This window comes from Borostomias antarcticus (assembly GCF_949987555.1).
Source record: "Borostomias antarcticus genome assembly, chromosome: 4".
In the NCBI taxonomy this organism is placed as follows: domain Eukaryota; kingdom Metazoa; phylum Chordata; class Actinopteri; order Stomiiformes; family Stomiidae; genus Borostomias; species Borostomias antarcticus.
In genome coordinates this window covers 35428437-35448824 of record NC_140237.1, presented here as the reverse complement: position 1 = coordinate 35448824, position 20388 = coordinate 35428437, and the positions used below count along the sequence as shown (strand labels likewise).

Here is a 20388-nt window from a genome sequence, read left to right as displayed (position 1 = left end):
GCGGATTGATCTACACATCTACAACGGTCACTTCAATACAAGTCAATGGATTTCATAAAATGATCAATAAAACCCTACAGGATTCATACTTTGCGGCGAATTTGATGTCAGAACACCAACGGACACCAATTACACCCTCAAAACGGTGGTAGAGCAATTATCAACTTTCTCGAAAATGCTAACTTTGTCAACGTTTTGATCTGAACCATTGTATATGATCATAAGTAACCTTAAAACAGGGCTAAACATACATTTTCCCTTTACTACTCCTTTAATATGTAATTCCCCTATGTTCTTTAAACAAGCCCACAGCCTGACACAGAATAATGATCAGAAATCTGACCTTTTCTTGACGCATTCCACACATTGCTGCAACTAGATTTTGCTAGATATTCCACCATGCACCAGCTTGCCAGAGCACCAGGAGATAGCCTAGACGTCCTACTTTACGAGTCAGTCCTTTTCACATTAGGACCTATTCCATACCAAATCATTCCCCCTATTTACAGTTTTATTAACCTAGTTCCAAAAGCCGTTTATCTGCTTGCAGCCGCTCCATTCTCTTAATTGCTCTGCCTTGGTTCTCCGCTGAGGCCCGGGCTTCTGAGAGCTGTTCCGAAGCTTGACTACCGCACATTCCTCAGCCTCTGACTGGAAACCCGGACGCTGACATGTGGAGCTCCAGCTGAGCTGTGGAAGAGACGCCCCTGGCTGGCACAGCTGTGGTGTTTTGGTGGTGGTGAAAGCAGTCTAAACACGCAGCACGCTCCAGACTAAACAATCTCAGCGGCGTGAAGAGTTCAGATGCCTCTCTTTGTCATGGCAGAGTGCTGGGTTTGCATTATTTTGGGCCAATAAGGGCGACAGGTTTATTCAGGCCTGAAACTGTACTTTTTCTGTCGACAAGTGCCTGTACAGTAGCACTAGCTAGCCTAATGCAATATACTGTATTGTATTTAAAAAGTTGAATAGTCATGCGCCTGGACTAGAGCAGAGTAGTTGTGTGTGTCCTCACTTCACCTGATGACATGAATTCAGGCTTATCTTATCACTGACACCTTTCTTTGGAATAGAGACCCAGTGCTACGCTAATACTGTGAGAAATGTGGTCCCAACAGGCTCAAGCTCAAAGCCAACCCTGGGTTAGTGTTACTGAACTGACACTGTGCCGGCAAACAAGCGAGTTGAGTTCCAGTTTAGCACCGGCCTGCTGTGTGTTACTGCAGTGTGTGTTTAGAGCACAATACAGTCCTCGGGAGGAGGATGCTGTCACAGAGTTGACGTGTAGAGGAGCTGAGCTCGGTTCAGTTGGCTGAGGAGATTGTGTCTTGCCGTTTGTCAGACTCCCTCTTTCTCTCTCTTCCTTTGTATACCCCAGTAACCTGAGATGGAAACGTCCTCGCTTGAGAAGCGCTCTCGCTGTTGTGTGGCTGCTGGAATGGCTGTCATCAATCAAAACTGTATGACTCACATCAAATAGGGCAACACGTTATAGAGAGAAGGAGCTTGGCAGCGGTTGTGACAGCCCTGGCCTCTGCTGTTTCTGGCACCGACACTGGATGTTCATCAAGTTCTTTCAGCTTAGAAACGATGTGCTTTGACCGACCAGGTGTGGCTGGTCCATAAAGCCATAATTTCTGGAAAAGAAGGAAGAGACGGCCGAGACACTCGAGGGCTTGAGGGGAATATGAGTGAGCGAGCGAACAGGAGGGAGAGAGTGGATGATTTTCTCATAATAATTAGCTTTATTGAATGGAGGGTAAAAGGAGAAGTATTGAAATTCCACAGAGAGAGTTCCAGAATTCACCCTGGGCAACAGTGGAGACGAATGTGGCCAACTCTCACACAGGAGGAAGAGTGATGAAGAGGACAGGAAATGGCCTGGCTGTGGTACAGGTCAGGGTTCAGCAAAATGACTGAGCTGCCAGTGGGCAAAAAAAAAATCTTGGCCTCACCTCTTCAATCCCAGTCGGTAGCCAGTACAAAGGATGCTTCAGCATTGGGAGTGAACTGGGAGATGGAAGAGACTCTTCCTGAAGCACATTACCATTTCCCTCTTGCGTTTGTGCGAGGCTGGGAATAGGAGAGAAGTGCAGAATGTGCTCAGCCTGAAGTGGCCGAATCTTAACTTCATGGCCCAATATAGGAAATCTATCTTTAATCTATCTATCAATCACTGCAGCAGCAGAAGCTGCTGGAAACACATCTCAGGAAGATTGAAAAGGAAATTGCTCATTGATAGTGAAAGAGGGTGCTCAGTGGTCGGCCTCCCACATTTGTAGTCTAAATCTGATAACTTTCCACTTCACAGAACTAGACGAGTGCTCAGAAAAATGATATTTGATTTAATGTGGTACATAATATTATGTTATGAACCACGCTTTTATGAAAATTGCAAATGCAGACATTGGGCACCCAAAAATCCTGTAGTGTGAAATTGGCCCAAACATCCTGTAGTGTGAGCGCAGTATATATGGAAGATCTTTCATGCATCTGGCCCATTGTGAGCAAGGCCAATTTAGTGAGTCTCTATTGAAGTTAGTGTTGCATGTTATCTACTCGACACTTCACCATGTGCAGCCTACAGTAAAAACATTACAACAACTGTTCGTCTTCCGGTCCAGACCGGAGGATTATCATGGGTGTATTATGCGATGCGTCATCGCGCTTCCGCTCTAGACCTGCGAAACGACACCGAACGAGAAAGGTCCCAGACTAGTACAATACCCAAATTTAAAGTATCGATACTTTAAGAAAGACAGTATTTTAATAAGAGCCGTATATATTGAGTCGTGTTCATGCGACAGTGAAGCCGTGTTTGTTTGTAGGCTATTCGCCTTATTCACCTGGCAGCCATATTGGTCAGTCTGGGGTGCGGATGCGGAAGTGCCCGTTGACTTCAATGTTAAAAGTTCGCTGTAAAAACACCTCTTCAAGAACCGAAATAGTCAAAATAACAGTCTGATACACTATCGGGGTTAAAACTCATCATTACCAGACTCTGATTGTTTTTCACTGCTGTTGTTTTCGCATGAGCCATAGTTAGCCGTCAGTTGCATTCACTCCCATGTATTTACACACGCGAAAACAAGATAAGATAGAAGATAAGATACACACAGCAGCAACACCAGTACTGTATGCAACCGAAGGATATTTTATGAGGGGTGGAAGTAACAAAAATTAATTAATAAAAATGTTGTCGATTAAAATGCAATTTAATTAAATGTGTGATCAATTAAAATGCAATCAAATTAAATGTGTGAATGATTCAAATGCAATCAAATGCAATCAAATTCAATTATTCATTACATTAATCGTTAAACTGCACTTTTATCATTTGAGTGCGCTTTTATCATTAAAAGTGTGCTTTTATCATTAGAGTGTGCTTTTATCAGTAAACTGCACTTTTATCATTAGAGTGTGCTTTTATCATTAGTGTGTGCTTTTATCATTAGAGTGCGCGTTTATCATTAGAGTGCGCGTTTATCATAACAGTGTGCTTGCACTTTTGTCATTAGACTGCGCTTTTGCCCTTTCCCAAAACACACCACTCTAACGATAAAGCCTTTATCATTAGACTGGCGTGTGTTGTATGTGTCAATCACCTGACCACGCCCATGGTGTACATCCAGGCTCTCCCTGTCGATTGGACATGTCTAGTCTCGCGACCAGACAGGTGATTCTAGGGGGTGGCCCAGGTGCCACCCCTGTGATTTTGTCTGTATTTCTGTCATTTCTAATGAATGAGTCAGTGTCATAACTAAATTAAAATTGATTGAAAATATAGTCTGAGAGACTGATCTTTAATCCCCTAAATAGTTGAGCCTCCTACACACCCCTTAACAAAATGTACAAAATGGTTTAGTCCACCACAGAAGCTCACGGACACTGCTTTCTGCAGGAGCAAGCAGTTAGCTAACTTTACTAGAAGGTATTTGAACTTGGCTGTCTCACATATTCTTTAACTCCCCATCAGAAAGATGTTATTATTCAATTTTTTTCTACGTTTTAGATTTTCACCGTGGTATCGTTTCGGTATCGAGATATTTTGGGCAGGTATCGTATCGAAGTCATAATTTTGGTATTGTGACAACACTAATTGAAGTAGAGAGCACTGAATCCTCTGAAAGACCCTACTCTGCCTCTCCTGTGTTTATACCGTACCTCTCTCTGTGGCCCAACCAGCTGAAACCTAATCGTTGCAGAAGATAAATGGTAACTGGACTGCACTTATATAGCGCCTTTCTACCTTAAAGCGCTTTACAATGGCCTGAAATTCACCCATTCACACACATGTTCACACACCAATGACGGCAGCTGTCATGCAAGGTGAGCGATTTGACGTTCAGCGTCTTGCCCAAGAACACTTAGACATGTCGCAGGAGGGAGGAGCTGGGATTCGAACCGCCAACCCTGCGATCATCGGACGACCCGCTCGACCTCCTGAGCCACAGCTGCCCCTGATGAACATTGGGCCTTAGAGATGGCAGGAAGACCACAGTGCCGCTATTTCAGGATGTGACCCACACTGTAAAGACTACATCTGTCTCATCAGTTGCCTCTGTCTAAGCCCTTGTTTAAACCTTCGACAAATGTAGCGGTAGAAAGAAACCCACAACAAAGTGGCCTATACTGTGCTACACAGACAAGCGACTCGGCCTGTAGCATCTCATCTTCACAAGAACGGATCAATCGGAGGGGAGGCGGCTGCTGTCCAGAGTCTCCCTGTCAGAATACGTTTGTTTGTACATGACTGGGTGGGCAGCGGCTCCTACAGCTGCTGGCCCCTGGCCAGGGATTCTCCAGAACTATTGTCATCTCTGTATAAGACGGCCTGAGCCCTCAGACTCAGCACCTCGGCTTACATGGCGTCTGACTCTATTTGAAATGGCGTTGAGTACCGTATGAAAGGGATCTGATGACAGCATCTGGGGCCTAGGCCTACGTGGTCATTCTCTCCAGCAGTAGACCATGGCCACGCTTTTTTTCCTGCTGGGTTTGACCACGCTAAATAGGCCAGATCTTTACAGGCTTGGGTCGTGGAATTGTGGATATTGACTGCCAGTGATTAGATTTGTGGCCATTAGCATGTGAGTCAGAGCAGCAATGACGCATCCCATTAACTTTCTTCCACAGAGCTGCAGGTTTCAGCCACTACAGCCATTAACATCATCTATGAACGCGCCTGGCATTTTAGCTGACAGTTAAAGGGACACTGAGGCATGATGACATGGGTCGTGAGCCCCAACTGATGGACCTCACAGTGGGCAACCCTGGAGTGATTAATGGGCATGCTGGGAACAGCACTGCTGTGATGTTCTCATCTGTCATCTGTCGTCTGTCATCCAGGAGAGAGGGAGCGAAGGGAGAGGCCGGAGAAAGGGAGAGAAAAGAGGGAAAAGGGAATGTGAGGACAGTGTGTGGTGGTGTGATAGGTCAGACTCTCAGACGGTCACTCTCCTCACCACACACATCCCCGGGGAGGAGCTGGCACTCCCACTGGCACGTCCGCTGCCCTCATGGCTGTCTGGGTCAAGTCATGCACACCCTTGTCTTGCTATCACACATTCGATTGCCCTCTGACACTCACACTCCTCAAACGTCACAGTAACTGTCACTTTTTTTCTTTTCTTTTTATATTTCAACCTTTTTCTCTTTCCTTCCAACTTCCCAGTTGATTCCCAGCATTTTAGCTGGAAGTGAGGACTAGCTATTAGCCCCTAACATGGACTTTACGTTAGCCGGGCAGCAGCTAGCTCGTTAGCCCTACGCCTCGTAGCGCAGCCTGTCATGTTGGTGGTATGGGCTGGGCTTAGGGAGGGCCGCATACTGGGGTGTGTCCGTGTGTCTCATGTGGCGGTAACGGCAGCCACTGGCAACAGAGCAGGTATTCCTGGTATGGGTATATGAGCGTGCATGCGTCTGCCCGGGATGTTCCCCCTCTCCCGCCGGTGTCACTCTGGGTAGGCAGACGGATTCTAGGCTCTGATGAGCTATTAAAAGCGCTGTCTCCCTCTCTCCAGTGGGGTTGTGCGTTGGCCTTGTGCTTCAGCTCCTATCGGGCTCTGCTGGATGACGGGAATTTGATGACAAAGAGCAACAAACAACCACTATTTTCCAGCCCGTTCAGTTTTTTTTTTTTTTTTCGCGGATTGATCCTGTTTTCTCTCTGCTGCAGAATAACAGCCTGTGTTCTTGAACGTAGATATGGGGTGTGATTGTGTACGGTGTGTTTTTGAACGTAGATATGGGGTGTGATTGTGTACGGTGTGTTTTTGAACAGAGATATCGGGTGTGTTGTGTACGGTGTGTTTTTGAACAGAGATATGGGGTGTGATTGTGTACGGTGTGTTTTTGAACATAGATATGGGGTGTGATTGTGTACGGTATGTTTTTGAACAGAGATATGGGGTGTGATTGTGTACGGTGTGTTTTTGAACAGAGATATGGGGTGTGATTGTGTACGGTGTGTTTTTGAACAGAGATATGAGGTGTGTTGTGTACGGTGTGTTTTTGAACAGAGATATGGGGTATGATTTTGTACCGTGCATTTATGCAAATGATGCTGGTTCCTCAGTCGTCTCACATGTCTTCCACAGAGAGCCGACGCTGTAATGATGTTAATTAAAGTGGTGGGATAATTTGTCTTGTGGCGGTGACGGGGGCACTGCGTGCGTCACCGCCATCTGTGTGTGCGGAGTGGAGGGAAGGGTCTCTAGCCTTTGACTGTGAGAACGCATGTCTCACATTATTGATTCCGGTGATTAATTTAAAATGTCTGCTGGAATAAGAAGCAGTGTTCGCTCTTAGAAGGTATGAGTTCTGTCACACATGTAAAAACCACAATTCATGATCCCAGCAGTTGAGACCTTATCCCAATCACTTAAGGCCTGTTTAAAGCTGCAGTCTGTAACTTCTGTTCTGTGACTGGGCGGACGCGAAAGCTGGGAACAATCAAGGTGATGACACGGACACTGTGACGTCATTCACCTGCTACTGTGAGAGCGAATGGCTACCCAGAGTCAGTAGCAGCAGTCTACACAACCGAGGAGCTTCCTCTCCATTACAAGTCTTACCATTTACCAAGTCACCACCATGTGCTGCAGCTTTAAACAAATAAGCATAAGTCAACAGCAATGGGTGAAGGTATTCAGGCCTTATTCCTGTCGTGTCCAGCTGGCTAGTACCGTTGCCTTTTCCTGCTGTTTAGAACGGTCCTAAGGCCAGCCCAGGTTGACCATCCAGTACTGAGTCACGTTCCTCTGGTAATCAGTACCCTCTCCATGACCCTCTGTCCCTGACTTCCAACTGGATTAGAGTCTTGTTGATGGAGGGTTTCACCTTCCTAACATCCTGCTACCCCCCTCATCGTTACCCTGGCTTGTGTAAGGGCTTTTGCATTCTGTTGTATTGTTTTGTATTGTAGTGCTTGACCGGCCTCCGGACTACAGATGAAAATGAGGTCTGGAAATGTTGATTGAAGTGCACTGTCCCTTTTACTGTAAATTAACATGAAATTGGTTATGTATTGTATGATACAACACAGCAAAATGACGTCCCTGCCTGGTGTAGGCTATGCTTGGCAGTGCTAGGCTAGCTGTGTGTGTGTGTGTGTTTATGTGTGCTTGTCTGTGTGTCTGTGTGTGTTGCTTCCCTCTGGTATGGATACGATTTGACTGACAGCTGCCTCCTCTGAATGTCAGAAGAAGTGTGGGGTTTTCAGAGGCAGGTGATGGTGTTTGTGCCTGGCTGCATGTGTGTAGTGTGTGTGTAGTGTGTGCCTGCGTGTGTGCGTGCGTGTGTGCGTGCGTGTGTGCGTGCGTGTGTGCGTGCGTGTGTGCGTGCGCGTGTGTGTGTGCGTGTGTGTGTGCGTGTGTGTGTGTGTGTGTGTGTGTGTGTTCAGGAGTCCGGGGTCATCCAGTTTAAAGGCTGTCAATTTGGTCCACGTGAAGAGTTATCAAGGCAGTACAAGGAGGAAGCGGTGCTCCTCTCTACTCTAGGTTACTCTCCTTATCACAACCTTTACTTCTCCAGTGAACCATGGCCTTGGGTAGCTAGCTGGGCCCTGGGTAGCCCTGGGTAGCTAGCTGGGCCCTGGATAGCCCTGGGTAGCTAGCTGGACCCTGGGTAGCCCTGGGTAGTTGCCTGTGCCCTGGGTAGCTAGCTGGGCCCTGGGTAGCCCTGGGTAGCTAGCTGGGCCCTGGGTAGCTAGCTGGACCCTGGGTAGCTAACTGGCGCCCTGGCCTGGTTTTCAAACGGTATTTGCAGCTGTCAGCTTTTCGTGCGTTGTAAGAGCTGGAGGCGAAAGCAAATAATGACTCTAAGCATGCTCAGTCAGCCTTTGCTCTGCGTTTTTTTTTGTTGCTCTGTAAGTATTTAGCCACTACTAACAGAACCGCAGTGTGTGGTACATTCATGTAGAGTAGGGGTATGCAATCAAAATTCAAAGAGGTTCAGATAGAGAATATTTCCTGAAGGTCCAGAATCAATCAATCAATCAAAGCTTTATTTGTATAGCGTATTTCATACCCAGAGGCAACACAATGCGCTTTACAGAGAACAAGGGAGGTGGGCATACGACCCACCCCTACATATTCCAGAGGGAAGCAAAAAAACAGTAATCACCCGGGGGCCAGATAAGTGAGCTGTAAAAATTCTTCCCTGACCCCTCTCAACAAGGCGATCGAGCAAGCTCCTGGAGTATGTTTGTCTACCGGCTAAGAACATTTATAAAGCAATAAATAACATTAAATTACATTTTCAGAGTAAGAGAGGCTAATAACATCATAGGAGAGACATGGCAAACACTGGTGTACGTCTGTGTGTGCGTGAATGTGCCTGGGTCCAGGTAGAGGCAGGGGTCAGGGGTAGGGTGGAGGTAGGAAGAGGATACGGACCCGGGTTAGGGTGAGGGCAAGGGGGTACTGGGCCCAGGCCTAAAGCCGGAAGTGGGCTGGTGCATGTCTGTGTGTACGTGTGTGTGTGTTATCTAATTTGCTACGACATCCACAGCAGACACGGGGGTATCTATCGGACTCCGGGAGGTCTGCTGGTGACAGTGGGGCATCCACTGGACCTGGTTAGAAGATAGGAGGGAGAGAGAGAGGCACTAGGGAGAGGGGAGGCAGAACAGGGTTAGTAGCACACAGAGCCATATATAGAGCCATACATTACGTCAAACTACATTTTCAGAGCAAGAAAGGCTAAGAGCATCATGGGAGAGGTGTGGCAAACCCTGATGTGTGTCTGTGTGTGTGTGCGTGCCTGGGCCCAGATAGAGGCAGGGGTTGGGGTAGGGTGGGGGTAGGAAAAGGATACGGACCCGGGTTAGGGTGAGGGGAAGGGGATCTGAGCCCAGGACTGGTGTATATCTGTGTGTGTGTGAGCGTGAGTGTGCCTGGGTCCAGTTAGAGGCAGGGGTCAGGGGTAGGGTGGGATAGGAAAAGGATACGGACCCGGGTTAGGGTGAGGGGATCCGAGCCCAGGACTGGTGTATGTCTGTGTGTGTGTGAGCGTGAGTGTAGGTGTGCCTGGGTCCAGGTAGAGGCAGGGGTCAGGGGTAGGGTTGGGGTAGGAAGAGGATACAGACCCGGGTTAGGGTGAGGGGGACTGGGCCCAGGTCCAGGCCTAAGCTGGATGTGGACTGGTGTGTGTCTGTGTGTACGTGTGTGTGTGTTAACTAATTTGCTACGACATCTGCAGCAGACACAGGGGTATCTATCGGACTCAGGGTGGTCTGCTGGTGACAGTGGGGCATCCACTGGACCTGGTTAGAAGATAGGAGGGAGAGAGAGAGGCACTAGGGAGAGGGGAGGCAGAGCAGGGTTAGTAGCACACAGAGCCATATATAGAGCGATACATTACGTCAAACTACATTTTCAGAGCAAGAAAGGCTAAGAGCATCAAGGGAGAGGTGTGGCAAACACTGATGTGTGTCTGTGTGTGTGTGCGTGCCTGGGCCCAGATAGAGGCAGGGGTTGGGGTAGGGTGGGGGTAGGAAGGGTGTAAATCGAATTGAAGTGATAATTTTGTGTGTCCTCAAATTCAAATGTTGCTTATTTTACAGATTCCTTGTGTATTCCTATCAAATTATTGTGTTTGCTGTAACGTTACTATGCAATACGTATAGTAACGTAAGAGTTTGTGAAGTTGAAGAGAGTAAGAGTATGTGAAGTTGAGTAGGCCTGTGAGAAGTTCCTTCACCGAAGGACAGATAATCGGTGGTTTTGTTGTGCTGACATTAGTGAATGTCTGTGTCAGGATTCTGGTGGATCTATCATATTGCGGCTGAAATAGTTTATTTTTAGTAATCTTAGATAGTTTATTTTCTGTGCCTCCAGTTCAGATTTGAGTGGGTATATTAGCTCAAACTTGTGCTTGCTCATGACACTTCACATTGGCAGTTTTAATAATCGCCTCAGAAGATATACTCCCTGTGGGAAGAATGAGCATCTGCCCATTCTTGATTAAAAGCTCTATTTTCACTGTCTACTTTTCTCTTTTTAGAGCACGGCAATTGGAATTATTTCCTCTCCGACAGCTGTCTCTCGTCCGCACTGTGTGTGTGTGTACCTGTGTACATTATCTCACACAGGATGCATAGATTTGATTGGCTATTAGCATCACTTCATTCAATGTGAGTTGTGAGTCTGTGAGTTTCCTGGCTTTCTAAAACTGCGCCGGTTAAAGTAGAAACGCTCCGTCAAAATGTAATAATTTTCAATAGTTAATTGGTTATACTGTAGATTAGGGATAGGATGTCATGGATCCAGATCCGGATGGCGGTCCGCCTATTAGTGTATTAGTGGATCTAGAGTATAGAGTAGCTGAATATTATCCTTGGTATTCTGGTGTGTGTGTGTACACGTGCATGCGAGTGTGTTTGTGGGCACGTGCGTGTGTGTTGGTGTGTGCGTGTGTTGGTGTGTGTGCGTGTGTGTTGGTGTGTGCGTATATGTGCGTGTGTTTGCTTGCCTTGGAGGGTGTGACTTTATTCCGGTTGATCTGCACCTCTAGTCTTTTGGTTCAGATTCAGATTGTGTGTGTGTGTGTGTGTGTGTGTGTGTGTGTGTGTGTGTGTGTGTGTGTGTGTGTGTGTGTGTGTGTGTGTGTGTGTGTGTGTGTGTGTGTGTGTGTGTGTGTGTGTGTGGTTGTGTGTGTGTGTGTGTGGTTGTGTGTGTGTGTGTGTGTGTGTGTGTGTGTGTGTGTGTGTGTGTGTGTGTGTGTGTGTGTGTGTGCTAAATGGCGGGTGACTGTGTTGCGTGTCCGTGTTGGTCCTCAGCCAGGGCTCTAGAGATATCCTTCTCCCAGAGCAGAGAGACACGTCAGGTTAGGCTAGCGTCCACCTGCCCCGGGCCCCGTCCACCTGCCCCGGGCTCCGTCCACCTGCCCCAGGCTCCGTCCACCTGCCCCGGGCTCCGTCCACCTGCCCCGGGCTCCGTCCACCTGCCCCAGGCTCCGTCCACCTGCCCCAGGCTCCGTCCACCTGCCCCGGGCTCCGTCCACCTGCCCCGGGCTCCGTCCACCTGCCCCGGGCTCCGCCCACCTGCCCCGGGCTCCGTCAGCCTGCTCTTGGGCCTGGGGTAGATAGCGTGAGAGAGTGTAGGTGTGTGTGTGTGAATGGTACTGTATGTGTGTGAGAGAGTGTAGGTGTGTGTGTGAATGGTACTGTATGTGTGTGAGAGAGTGTAGGTGTGTGTGTGAATGGTACTGTATGTGTGTGAGAGAGTGTAGGTGTGTGTGTGAGAATGGTACTGTATGTGTGTGAGAGAGTGTAGGTGTGTGTGTGAATGGTACTGTATGTGTGTGAGAGAGTGTAGGTGTGTGTGTGTGAATGGGACTGTATGTGTGTGAGAGAGTGTAGGTGTGTGTGTGAGAGAGGGTAGGTGTGTGTGTGTGAATGGGACTGTATGTGTGTGAGAGAGTGTAGGTGTGTGTGTGTGTGAATGGGACTGTATGTGTGTGAGAGAGTGTAGGTGTGTGTGTGAGAATGGGACTGTATGTGTGTGAGAGAGTGTAGGTGTGTGTGTGAGAGAGGGTAGGTGTGTGTGTGTGAATGGGACTGTATGTGTGTGAGAGAGTGTAGGTGTGTGTGTGTGTGAATGGGACTGTATGTGTGTGAGAGAGTGTAGGTGTGTGTGTGAGAATGGGACTGTATGTGTGTGAGAGAGTGTCTTTGAGGTAAGGGATTTTGGGGGCGCTAGGTAAAGCTCTCCCTCATCTTCACGTGTCTGATACCTGTCTGTTTCTCTCTCTCCCTGCAGGAAACGGAGATCGCTACCGACTGCAACCACGTAAGTACTCTCCTCTCCTCTCATCCCCTCTCCTCTCCTCCCCTCATCTCCCCATCCTCTCCTCCTCTCCTCCTCTCATCTCCTCTTCTCCTCTCCTCTCCTCTCCTCTCCTAATGTTGGGAGGTACATGGTGTAGTATAACATGGGGCTGTATTGGGTTTATAATGGTAATATAACCCAAATCTAGGCCCACATAGCCTGATGGAGGAAGGGTAAATTGGACAGAGTATTAATATGACCAGAACGTCTTGATAATCTGACTTCATTTTACATTACCTAACATTCTGTGCAAAGAGTAGTTAATTATGGATTAAACTAGAGCAAGAATGGTCTATTTATTACATTGCAAATAAGTTATCAATGACAAGGCACACATGTAAATGAAAGGTTTAGATCGTACCCTACTCTACCATGGGGATGAGAGAGAGAGGACATTATACCAACTGTTAGAATGCAGACTCTGAGTTGCTGTGAGGATGACTATCACCTTGTAATCTTTATGATGGCACTACGAGGACACTCAAGTCTTTCAGACGGATCTCTCCCAGCCTCCGGGGATAAACTGCAAAATCAAGACGACGTGAAAACGCTAAAGCGTATTGAAGGTTATATCCCCAAATTAGCCTAATGCCATTGGCTTCTGAAGGCTAGCTCAACTCAAACTGTATTTATAAAGCACATTTAAAAACAACTGCGGTTGGCCAAAGTGCAGTGTAGGCACTAAACAACAAAATACAACATAATAAATAGCAAATAAGGCAATAAAAGAGAGAAAAAAGAACTTAGATAAATGGTTGGGTTTCTAAGCTCATCATGACATGAAGGCCACTAGCTGTTCCTGTCTCCCCTGAGGAATTTAAAGAAGTGTTATTGCTTGTGCTTGCTTCATTAAAGATTACATATAGCTTACTCTTGCTTTTAAATTAACGTATGGTTGTATAGCAGTCAGGGGAGAGTTCTGTCTGTGAGTTCCCCCAGCTGCTGTCTGTCTCCTGTCCTTGACAAGGGCCTGTATGAAGGACTCCTTAGCAAGGCAAGCACAAGCTGGAGCAAATATACCCACTCAAATCTGAAGTGAAGGCACAGAAAATAAACTATCTAAGATTAACTAAAAATAAACTATTTAAATCAAGACAAGCTTGTCTACTAACCTTTTGGATTCATTTTGTACCAATCATGAACCAAGCTGTAACGTCTAGTTGTATATATAGTAGAGTATCTGCTGGGACTGGTCTGATCAGCCTCTCTCTCTCTCTCTCTCTCTCTCTCTCTCTCTCTCTCTCTGTCTCTCTCTCTCTCTCTCTCTCTCTCTCTGTCTCTCTCTCTCTCTCTCTCTCTCCCTCTCTCCCTCTCTCTCTCTCTCTCCCTCTCTCTCTCTCTCTCTCTCTCTCTCTCTCTCTCTCTCTCCCTCTCTCTCTCTCTGTCTCTCTGTCTCTCTGTCTCTCTGTCTCTCTCTCTCTATCTCTATCTCTCTCTCTCTCTCTCTCTCTCTCTCTCTGCTTGTAAAATAAATCAATCAGAAATACTGGGCTGTACCGGTTCTCAGTCAATAAGGACGGTTGGATTAATTTCTTCAATGATTTCAAAATTGGATTATTAATTTCTTCCACATTCCTCTCTCCCACTCTATCTGTCTCTCTCTCTCTCTCTCTCTCTCTCTCTCTCTCTCTCTCTCTCTATCACTCTCTCTCTCTGTCACTCTCTCTCTCTCTCTCTCTCTCTGTCACTCTCTCTCTCTCTCTCCGTCTTTCTCTCTCTCTCTGTCTCTCTGATCTGTATATGGCCCTTTCAGACCTACTGTACAGTATATTGAAATATCATGTGATGTCCATCACCTGTGGGGTGTTTTTACCTGCAGGGTGATCATGCCCAGGGCTCTAAGCTAACATGTTTCACTAGGAGCACATGTGATCCTAAATGAAAACATTTAGGAGCACAGAAAGAAATTTAGGAGCGCAACGAAAAATTTGAAATAACACATTTTTATTAGCAACACACACATTAGGCCTACTGCCAACAACAATAAACAATAATAACCTGCTCACCATAGGAGCTCTCATCCTCTCCTACTATACTATTCCCACACACTTCATCATGTGCATTGGTCCTAATGAAGACTATACTATTCCCATACACTTCATCAGGTGCATTGGTCCTAATGAAGACTATACTATTCCCACACACTTCATCATGTGCATTGGTCATAATGAAGACTATACTATTCCCACACACTCATCATGTTCATTGGTCCTAATGAAGACTATACTATTCCCACACACTTCATCAGGTGCATTGGTCCTAATGAAGACTATACTATTCCCACACACTTCATCAGGTGCATTGGTCCTAATGAAGACTATACTATTCCCACACACTTCATCAGGTGCATTGGTCCTAATGAAGACTATACTATTCCTACACACTACATCAGGTGCATTGGTCCTAATGAAGACTATACTATTCCCACACACTTCATCAGGTGCATTGGTCCTAATGAAGACTATGGCCCAATCCCAATACCCCCCTTAGCCCTAGCCCTTGGCCCTAACCCTACATTTTGCGTGTTCACGCGTAGGGTAGTGTGTCCCATTCCTTTTAGCTTCTAGGGCTAGGGAGCATATCGAGGGCTAGTGGACGTTCAACCAGTCCTCCAAAATGAGTTTTCAGATGCTGACCTGAAACCGAGGGGTATATGAAAATTCACACAATTCTTTGCGAACTTAGGCAGGGATATGAAACATAGCTGCTGGTGCCGTGAAAAAACGTGGGAAGAAAGCCCAATATCTAAGCAAATAATCCTTAAAAATTTGTAAAATCCGTGGAAAAGCTTAGTTTAATCTAGATGCAAAAGAACATGTCGTTAGATCGTTATGACACGCATTTCAGGAAAAAAAACAACGCTTTTTACGATGTCAACGGCATTTCATTGCGTTTTGATGTGGATCCTAAGTTACTGGTAGGCTATGGTGCAATGTTGAATCTAATCGAATCAATAGAACTTTGTGTAAACAACGATTTTTGAGTGACAGTTGATTCGACTCCCTCCGGGCCTCACCGGATTCCTCTCTCTCCTTGGTTCCACTTTGCCGGGCAAAATACTGTACGATTGAATGGGCTTCATTTTCTTCATTTTGTTAACGTTACTGCCAGGGGCATTCGGCGTCTGCACACTCGTTTTTGAGTGAGGGCAGCTGAGCTGTCATAAAATTAAAAAGTTGTGAGACTTGTAGTTTTGTATACGGGTGTGCAAAACTTTGACTCTAGTTTGATCCAATTTGCATGGATTTATTTTAGGCAAAAAATGCGAGTGAAATAGTTGAAAGCAGTACTCGCACAGTGTGCTCCTAAATTATTTTTTCTGATCGCACAAAACTATTTTTAGTCGATAATGCGAGTAAAATGGTCGCACCTTAGAGCCCTGATACCTACTGTACTTCACAGCGTCTGGGATGGTATCACCTTGAGTTGGTGAAGGCGCCATATTTAGTGGGGTAAATGAAGCCTGGCTCTGCCCTCACAAGGTTCAAACCCCTGTTTGATGGCTGTTCCCTGTCCAATCTCCAGAGGCAGAACCTCAAGTCACTGACATCCTGACTATAGCCCTGCTCTGGGCAGCTGGAATTACAGACACTCTTTCTTCCTCACCCCTTCTCTCACTCTCTTGCTCTCTCTCTCTCTTTCACCTTCTTTCTCGCTCTCTTGCTCTATCTCACCCCCCCGTCTCTCCCTCTATCTCTCTCAAGTGACCCCCCCCTCTTGCCCTCTTTCTATATGACTCTCTCTCTCTCTCTCTCTCTCTCTCTCTCTCTCTCTCCTCTGGGGCTCAACAGTCACGCACCTCAACTCAGTCGTCTCTCGTCTTGTGTCTCGTGCCCATAAACTTTACTTGCACCCATAAAGGGCTCTCCGTGGACAGGTGTTTCTGCAGGCTTTAACAACCGGAGGCAGCTAGAGAGTAGAGAGGTGGAGCGGAGCTGTCAGGAGACGACGCCAGCTTTAGTTTGGATGGAGGGATGAGGGGAGAGGAGAGAGAGAGAGAGAGAGATGAGAACGGGAGGGGTTGGCTCATCCTTAAGAGCTCTTATGAGACAGCCCATCTAAGCAGTAAGATTTGCTCTGATACACCCATACACACACACATTCAGTACCCTACACACACACACACACACACGCTTAGGTCCCCATCTCAGAGCTGTGATATTGTCGGGGTAACCCAATAATATCCAACTGAGGTGTTGATTCCAGGGAGCTGTTAATGAGATGTTGGTTTATTCCTGATGTAACACGGTCTGACATCCAGCAAGGAGGAAAATCCAGCAAGAAATCCAATAAGAGCAGCGACGCTCACTCCACCATTCAACTCGTACAGGAACGCGTACCGTACATTGACGTGTGATGATACTAACTCTTCTGAACCCAGAGCTGCTCACACCACTAGCATTTAGGCTAACCAAAACCCAAGACCCTGCTAGGCTGAGAGTTAGGAGAGACCTTGCTACCTCCACACCTGATCAGCCACTATTACACTAAACACTATTCTGACTGGGGGGGGGGGGTCTATTACCAGGCAGGTAAGGATGGCAGTGACACTGAACATCTATCCATGGCCGACTCATCTGTCAGGGAGCTAACAGAGCTGCTACCAGCTATCCTCTCTACATGTCCAAATGATATGAGGATCATTATCCAGACTGGGTCTTGGCATTCTGCAAAGAAAAAAAAACTGGCTCTTAGATCCTGAAGAAATGCTTTCCCCTGCTACTGGACAAACTGAGAGACTGTCAGTCGCAATATATATTAATCTCAGACACCATTCGATCTTGGGGGGAAATGAATCTTTTAGTAGACATCTTGGCCTGAATACAAGACTGACATTGGGATGCCTCACCCATGAGATAAAGGTTATTGACAATTTCAATATCTTTTGGAATTTTAGACTCCTGATGGGGTTCATCCAAACATCACTGGATCCAGACTACTTGGTGCCAACCTGTGTCATGCTCTTGGAAGGACACCCAAACAAGAATATATGGATACGTGCGAAGAACAGTGCAGACAGACAGCCAGTATCTCCCCCTCACCTCACCCTCTGCTCCACATCACCCAAGGCACTGAGAGGATGTCTCTGTCCCAACCAGGGACCCCCCAACCCCCCTCCACCACACTCACCAATCAAGGAGTTAATTATAGCTGCCACGCTGAAGCTCAGTCAAATTGACGAACTACAAGCAATAATCACAGACATCATCACTCATGTGTTTCCTAGAGATGAGACAGACCCATGCCACTTCTTCACACATGTCAGTGATCTCAAACAGCTGGTGGCATGGACCAACACATTGTGCTAATCACAGACCATCTGGTGCCTGTGTCAGTAATCTTAAATGTGGCAACGTACAGCAGCCACAAGCAGTCTCCTGTCCTGTCATAGAATCCCTGCAGCTGAAATTACGGTACCTCTTTTAATGTCAGATCATTGGCTAGCAAACTATTTTACTTAATGATCTGATAATTGAAAAAAAATGCATTGTATGTTTTTAGTTGAGACTTTGTGTAGCAACAGAGGTTCGTCCTCCAAACTATTATCAGCCAGTCAAAACGGGAAAGGAAGAGGGATTGCAGCAATTTTTTTTACACAGTTTGTGAGTAATGACATTGACCAGGGTGATTTTTACACCATTTCTACAGGAATTCTCAGAGCCAATCTCACTTAACTAGTAGATTAATCCTGAACGTAGACCTGAATATTCATATTAATAAGAAGGATGACGCTTATGAATCTACTGGACATCTTATTCATATCCATATATAGCATGTACATAATCCATCCAGACCAGATCTATCCCATCTTAATTTTATACTTATAGAAAGGGTACTTATTGTATTTTTGTGTTAATTTGTAATATTTAATTTTGTAATGTGTAAATTTGTTACTTGTGAATTTGTAATTTGGCACTGAGTATTAGAGTTTATCCGTAGCATAATCTTAGAGCCGGCAGTAGCATTTCACTGTGACATTGTACATTACATTTGACGAATAAAGGAATCTTGAAACTTACAGTACCTTCAAGCTACATGAGATAACTCAGCACTTTGGCGTCCCTCTGATCGTGATGAAAACTGCAGTATACTAGCCTTACACTAGCAGTACAGTACACTGAAATTATAAAAATAGAATAATAGATTCACAGGGTCTCATACATTTTTGGGTCTTGCCAAGGCCAAGGATCTTTCCTCACTTTTCTCCATCTCTCTATGGTCACGCAAGAATTTTATATTTTTAAGTAATAATTTTGAACTTTTTCATACATAAATGTATAATCTAATAATAAGATTAAAAATGCCTCAATAATTTGCATCAAATTGTCTCTCTCTCTCTCTCTCTCTCTCTCTCTCTCTCTCTCTCTCTCTCTCTTTCGTCCCTACCATGTTCTCACACTTCCCTCTGTCTCTCTCTCTCTCTCTCTCTCTCTCTCTCTCTCTTTCGTCCCTACCATGTTCTCACACTTCCCTCTGTCTTTCTCCCTGTCTCATTCTTCTCCCGTCTCTCTCCCTCAGCTCCTATGGAACTACAAGTTGAACCTGACAACAGATCCCAAGTTTGAGTCGGTTGCCATGGAGGTCTGCAAGAGCACCATCAGTGAGGTCAGTCGGGGTCACAGGATCTCAGGCCACGCCTCCATTTCTCCAGGTGTCTTCAGGTCATGTGACATGGTTTGTGTGTTTCACACTGTGACTGGCTGCTCCAGTGGACTGAGGCACTGAGGCAAAGCAACTTTATTTAGATAGCAGAATTCCTACATAGCGACTTTGTTCTTCACATAAAACATGTCAAAAGGCATTGTCAGCTAACAATAAGAGCATGATTAAAAAGAATGCTTAAAGACTTTTAAATTAAAGAAGACAGTAATAAAATCAAAATGTATGTTACCGAAGTGCAAGGTTTACAGCTTGGTAAAAGTCAAAGTGCAAGTCTTACAGCTTAGTAAAAGTCAAAGTGCAAGGCTTACAGCTTAGTAAAAATCTAAGTGCAAGGTTTGCAGTTTTGCAGAAAGCAATGGTGAACAGTTCAAACCTTTTGAATTTAATAGTAGTCAGTGTTAGAGTAAGTCTCAAATTTTCTGGAAGTTTATTCCAGCTATGTGTTGCACTACTGACACTTGTTGGAGCACACAATCACTAATTGGCCATCTGTGTTCACAGAAATGTGGTGCCAAAAATGTTAGGCCTGCGCACACGCACACACACCCACACACACACACACACACACACACACACAAACACACACACACGTCTGCAGAGTTGTTTAGCTGTCCTCTATACAATCTACTGTATTGTGTGTGTGTGCGCGTATGTGTGTGCCTGTGTGTGTGTTTCGGCGTCAGTAACAGATGGATTGACTTGGATTTCAGCGTCGCTTGGGCTCGACAGTTGTCTGGACTGGGCTCGAGTGACCACTGCTGAGAATGCTTTCCGCTGAAGTCCTTTGACCTTCTCAGCGACAGAGGTGGTTACCTGGCTGGCAGTCTTCACGGGCCAATCTGATTCGGGCATCTTCAGAAATGTAGGGCCTTCCTGCCACACTGATCCCTTGCCGAGTTCTTCCGGGGTTGCCCCCCTTGTGACGATGTCGGCAATGTTTTCTTTGCCCTCGACCCATTTCCAGCTGTCCACCGGACTGGCCTTCTGTATTTCACCGATCCGGTTCGCAAAGAAAGTTTGATAGCCATAGCTGTCCTTTTGGATGGCTCCCAAGATGGTTTGGCTATCTACCAAATGGGTCCAGTTGTCGACCTCAATATGGCAGTGCTTTTCAAAGTACTTTCTCAGGCGAGTAGCGAAAACTGCTCCACACAGCTCTGCCTTGATGACATCACCTTTCTGGTCGAGAGGGGTGAGCTTGGCTTTTGACTCGACCAGTCTCACTACGACCCCGTCTTGCTCCGTCTCCCATCGGAGGTAAAGTACGGCTCCGTAGGATGCCTCACTGCCATCGGAGAAAGTGATCCCTATTGGGCGGCCTATGGCTCCGCGGGGTGTAAGGCTCCTGTCGAACCGGACCTGGCCAAGCCTCACATACTCTTCAAACAACTTC

At 46.3% G+C, this 20388-nt stretch overlaps 1 protein-coding gene across 2 annotated transcripts in view; it reads left to right on the top strand.

Annotated features, from left to right (window-relative positions):
- The window catches only part of glg1b (golgi glycoprotein 1b), a gene marked incomplete at its 5' end in the record, with an annotated part of 83206 nt that overhangs the window by 8620 nt on the left and 54198 nt on the right, over window positions 1–20388 (top strand). For both annotated transcript variants that reach the window (XM_084437185.1, XM_084437184.1), the window contains 2 exons: window positions 12264–12293; window positions 18852–18938. In XM_084437185.1, coding sequence (XP_084293311.1) covers window positions 12264–12293; window positions 18852–18938 — 117 coding nt within the window. The remainder of the gene's footprint in view (window positions 1–12263; window positions 12294–18851; window positions 18939–20388) is intronic.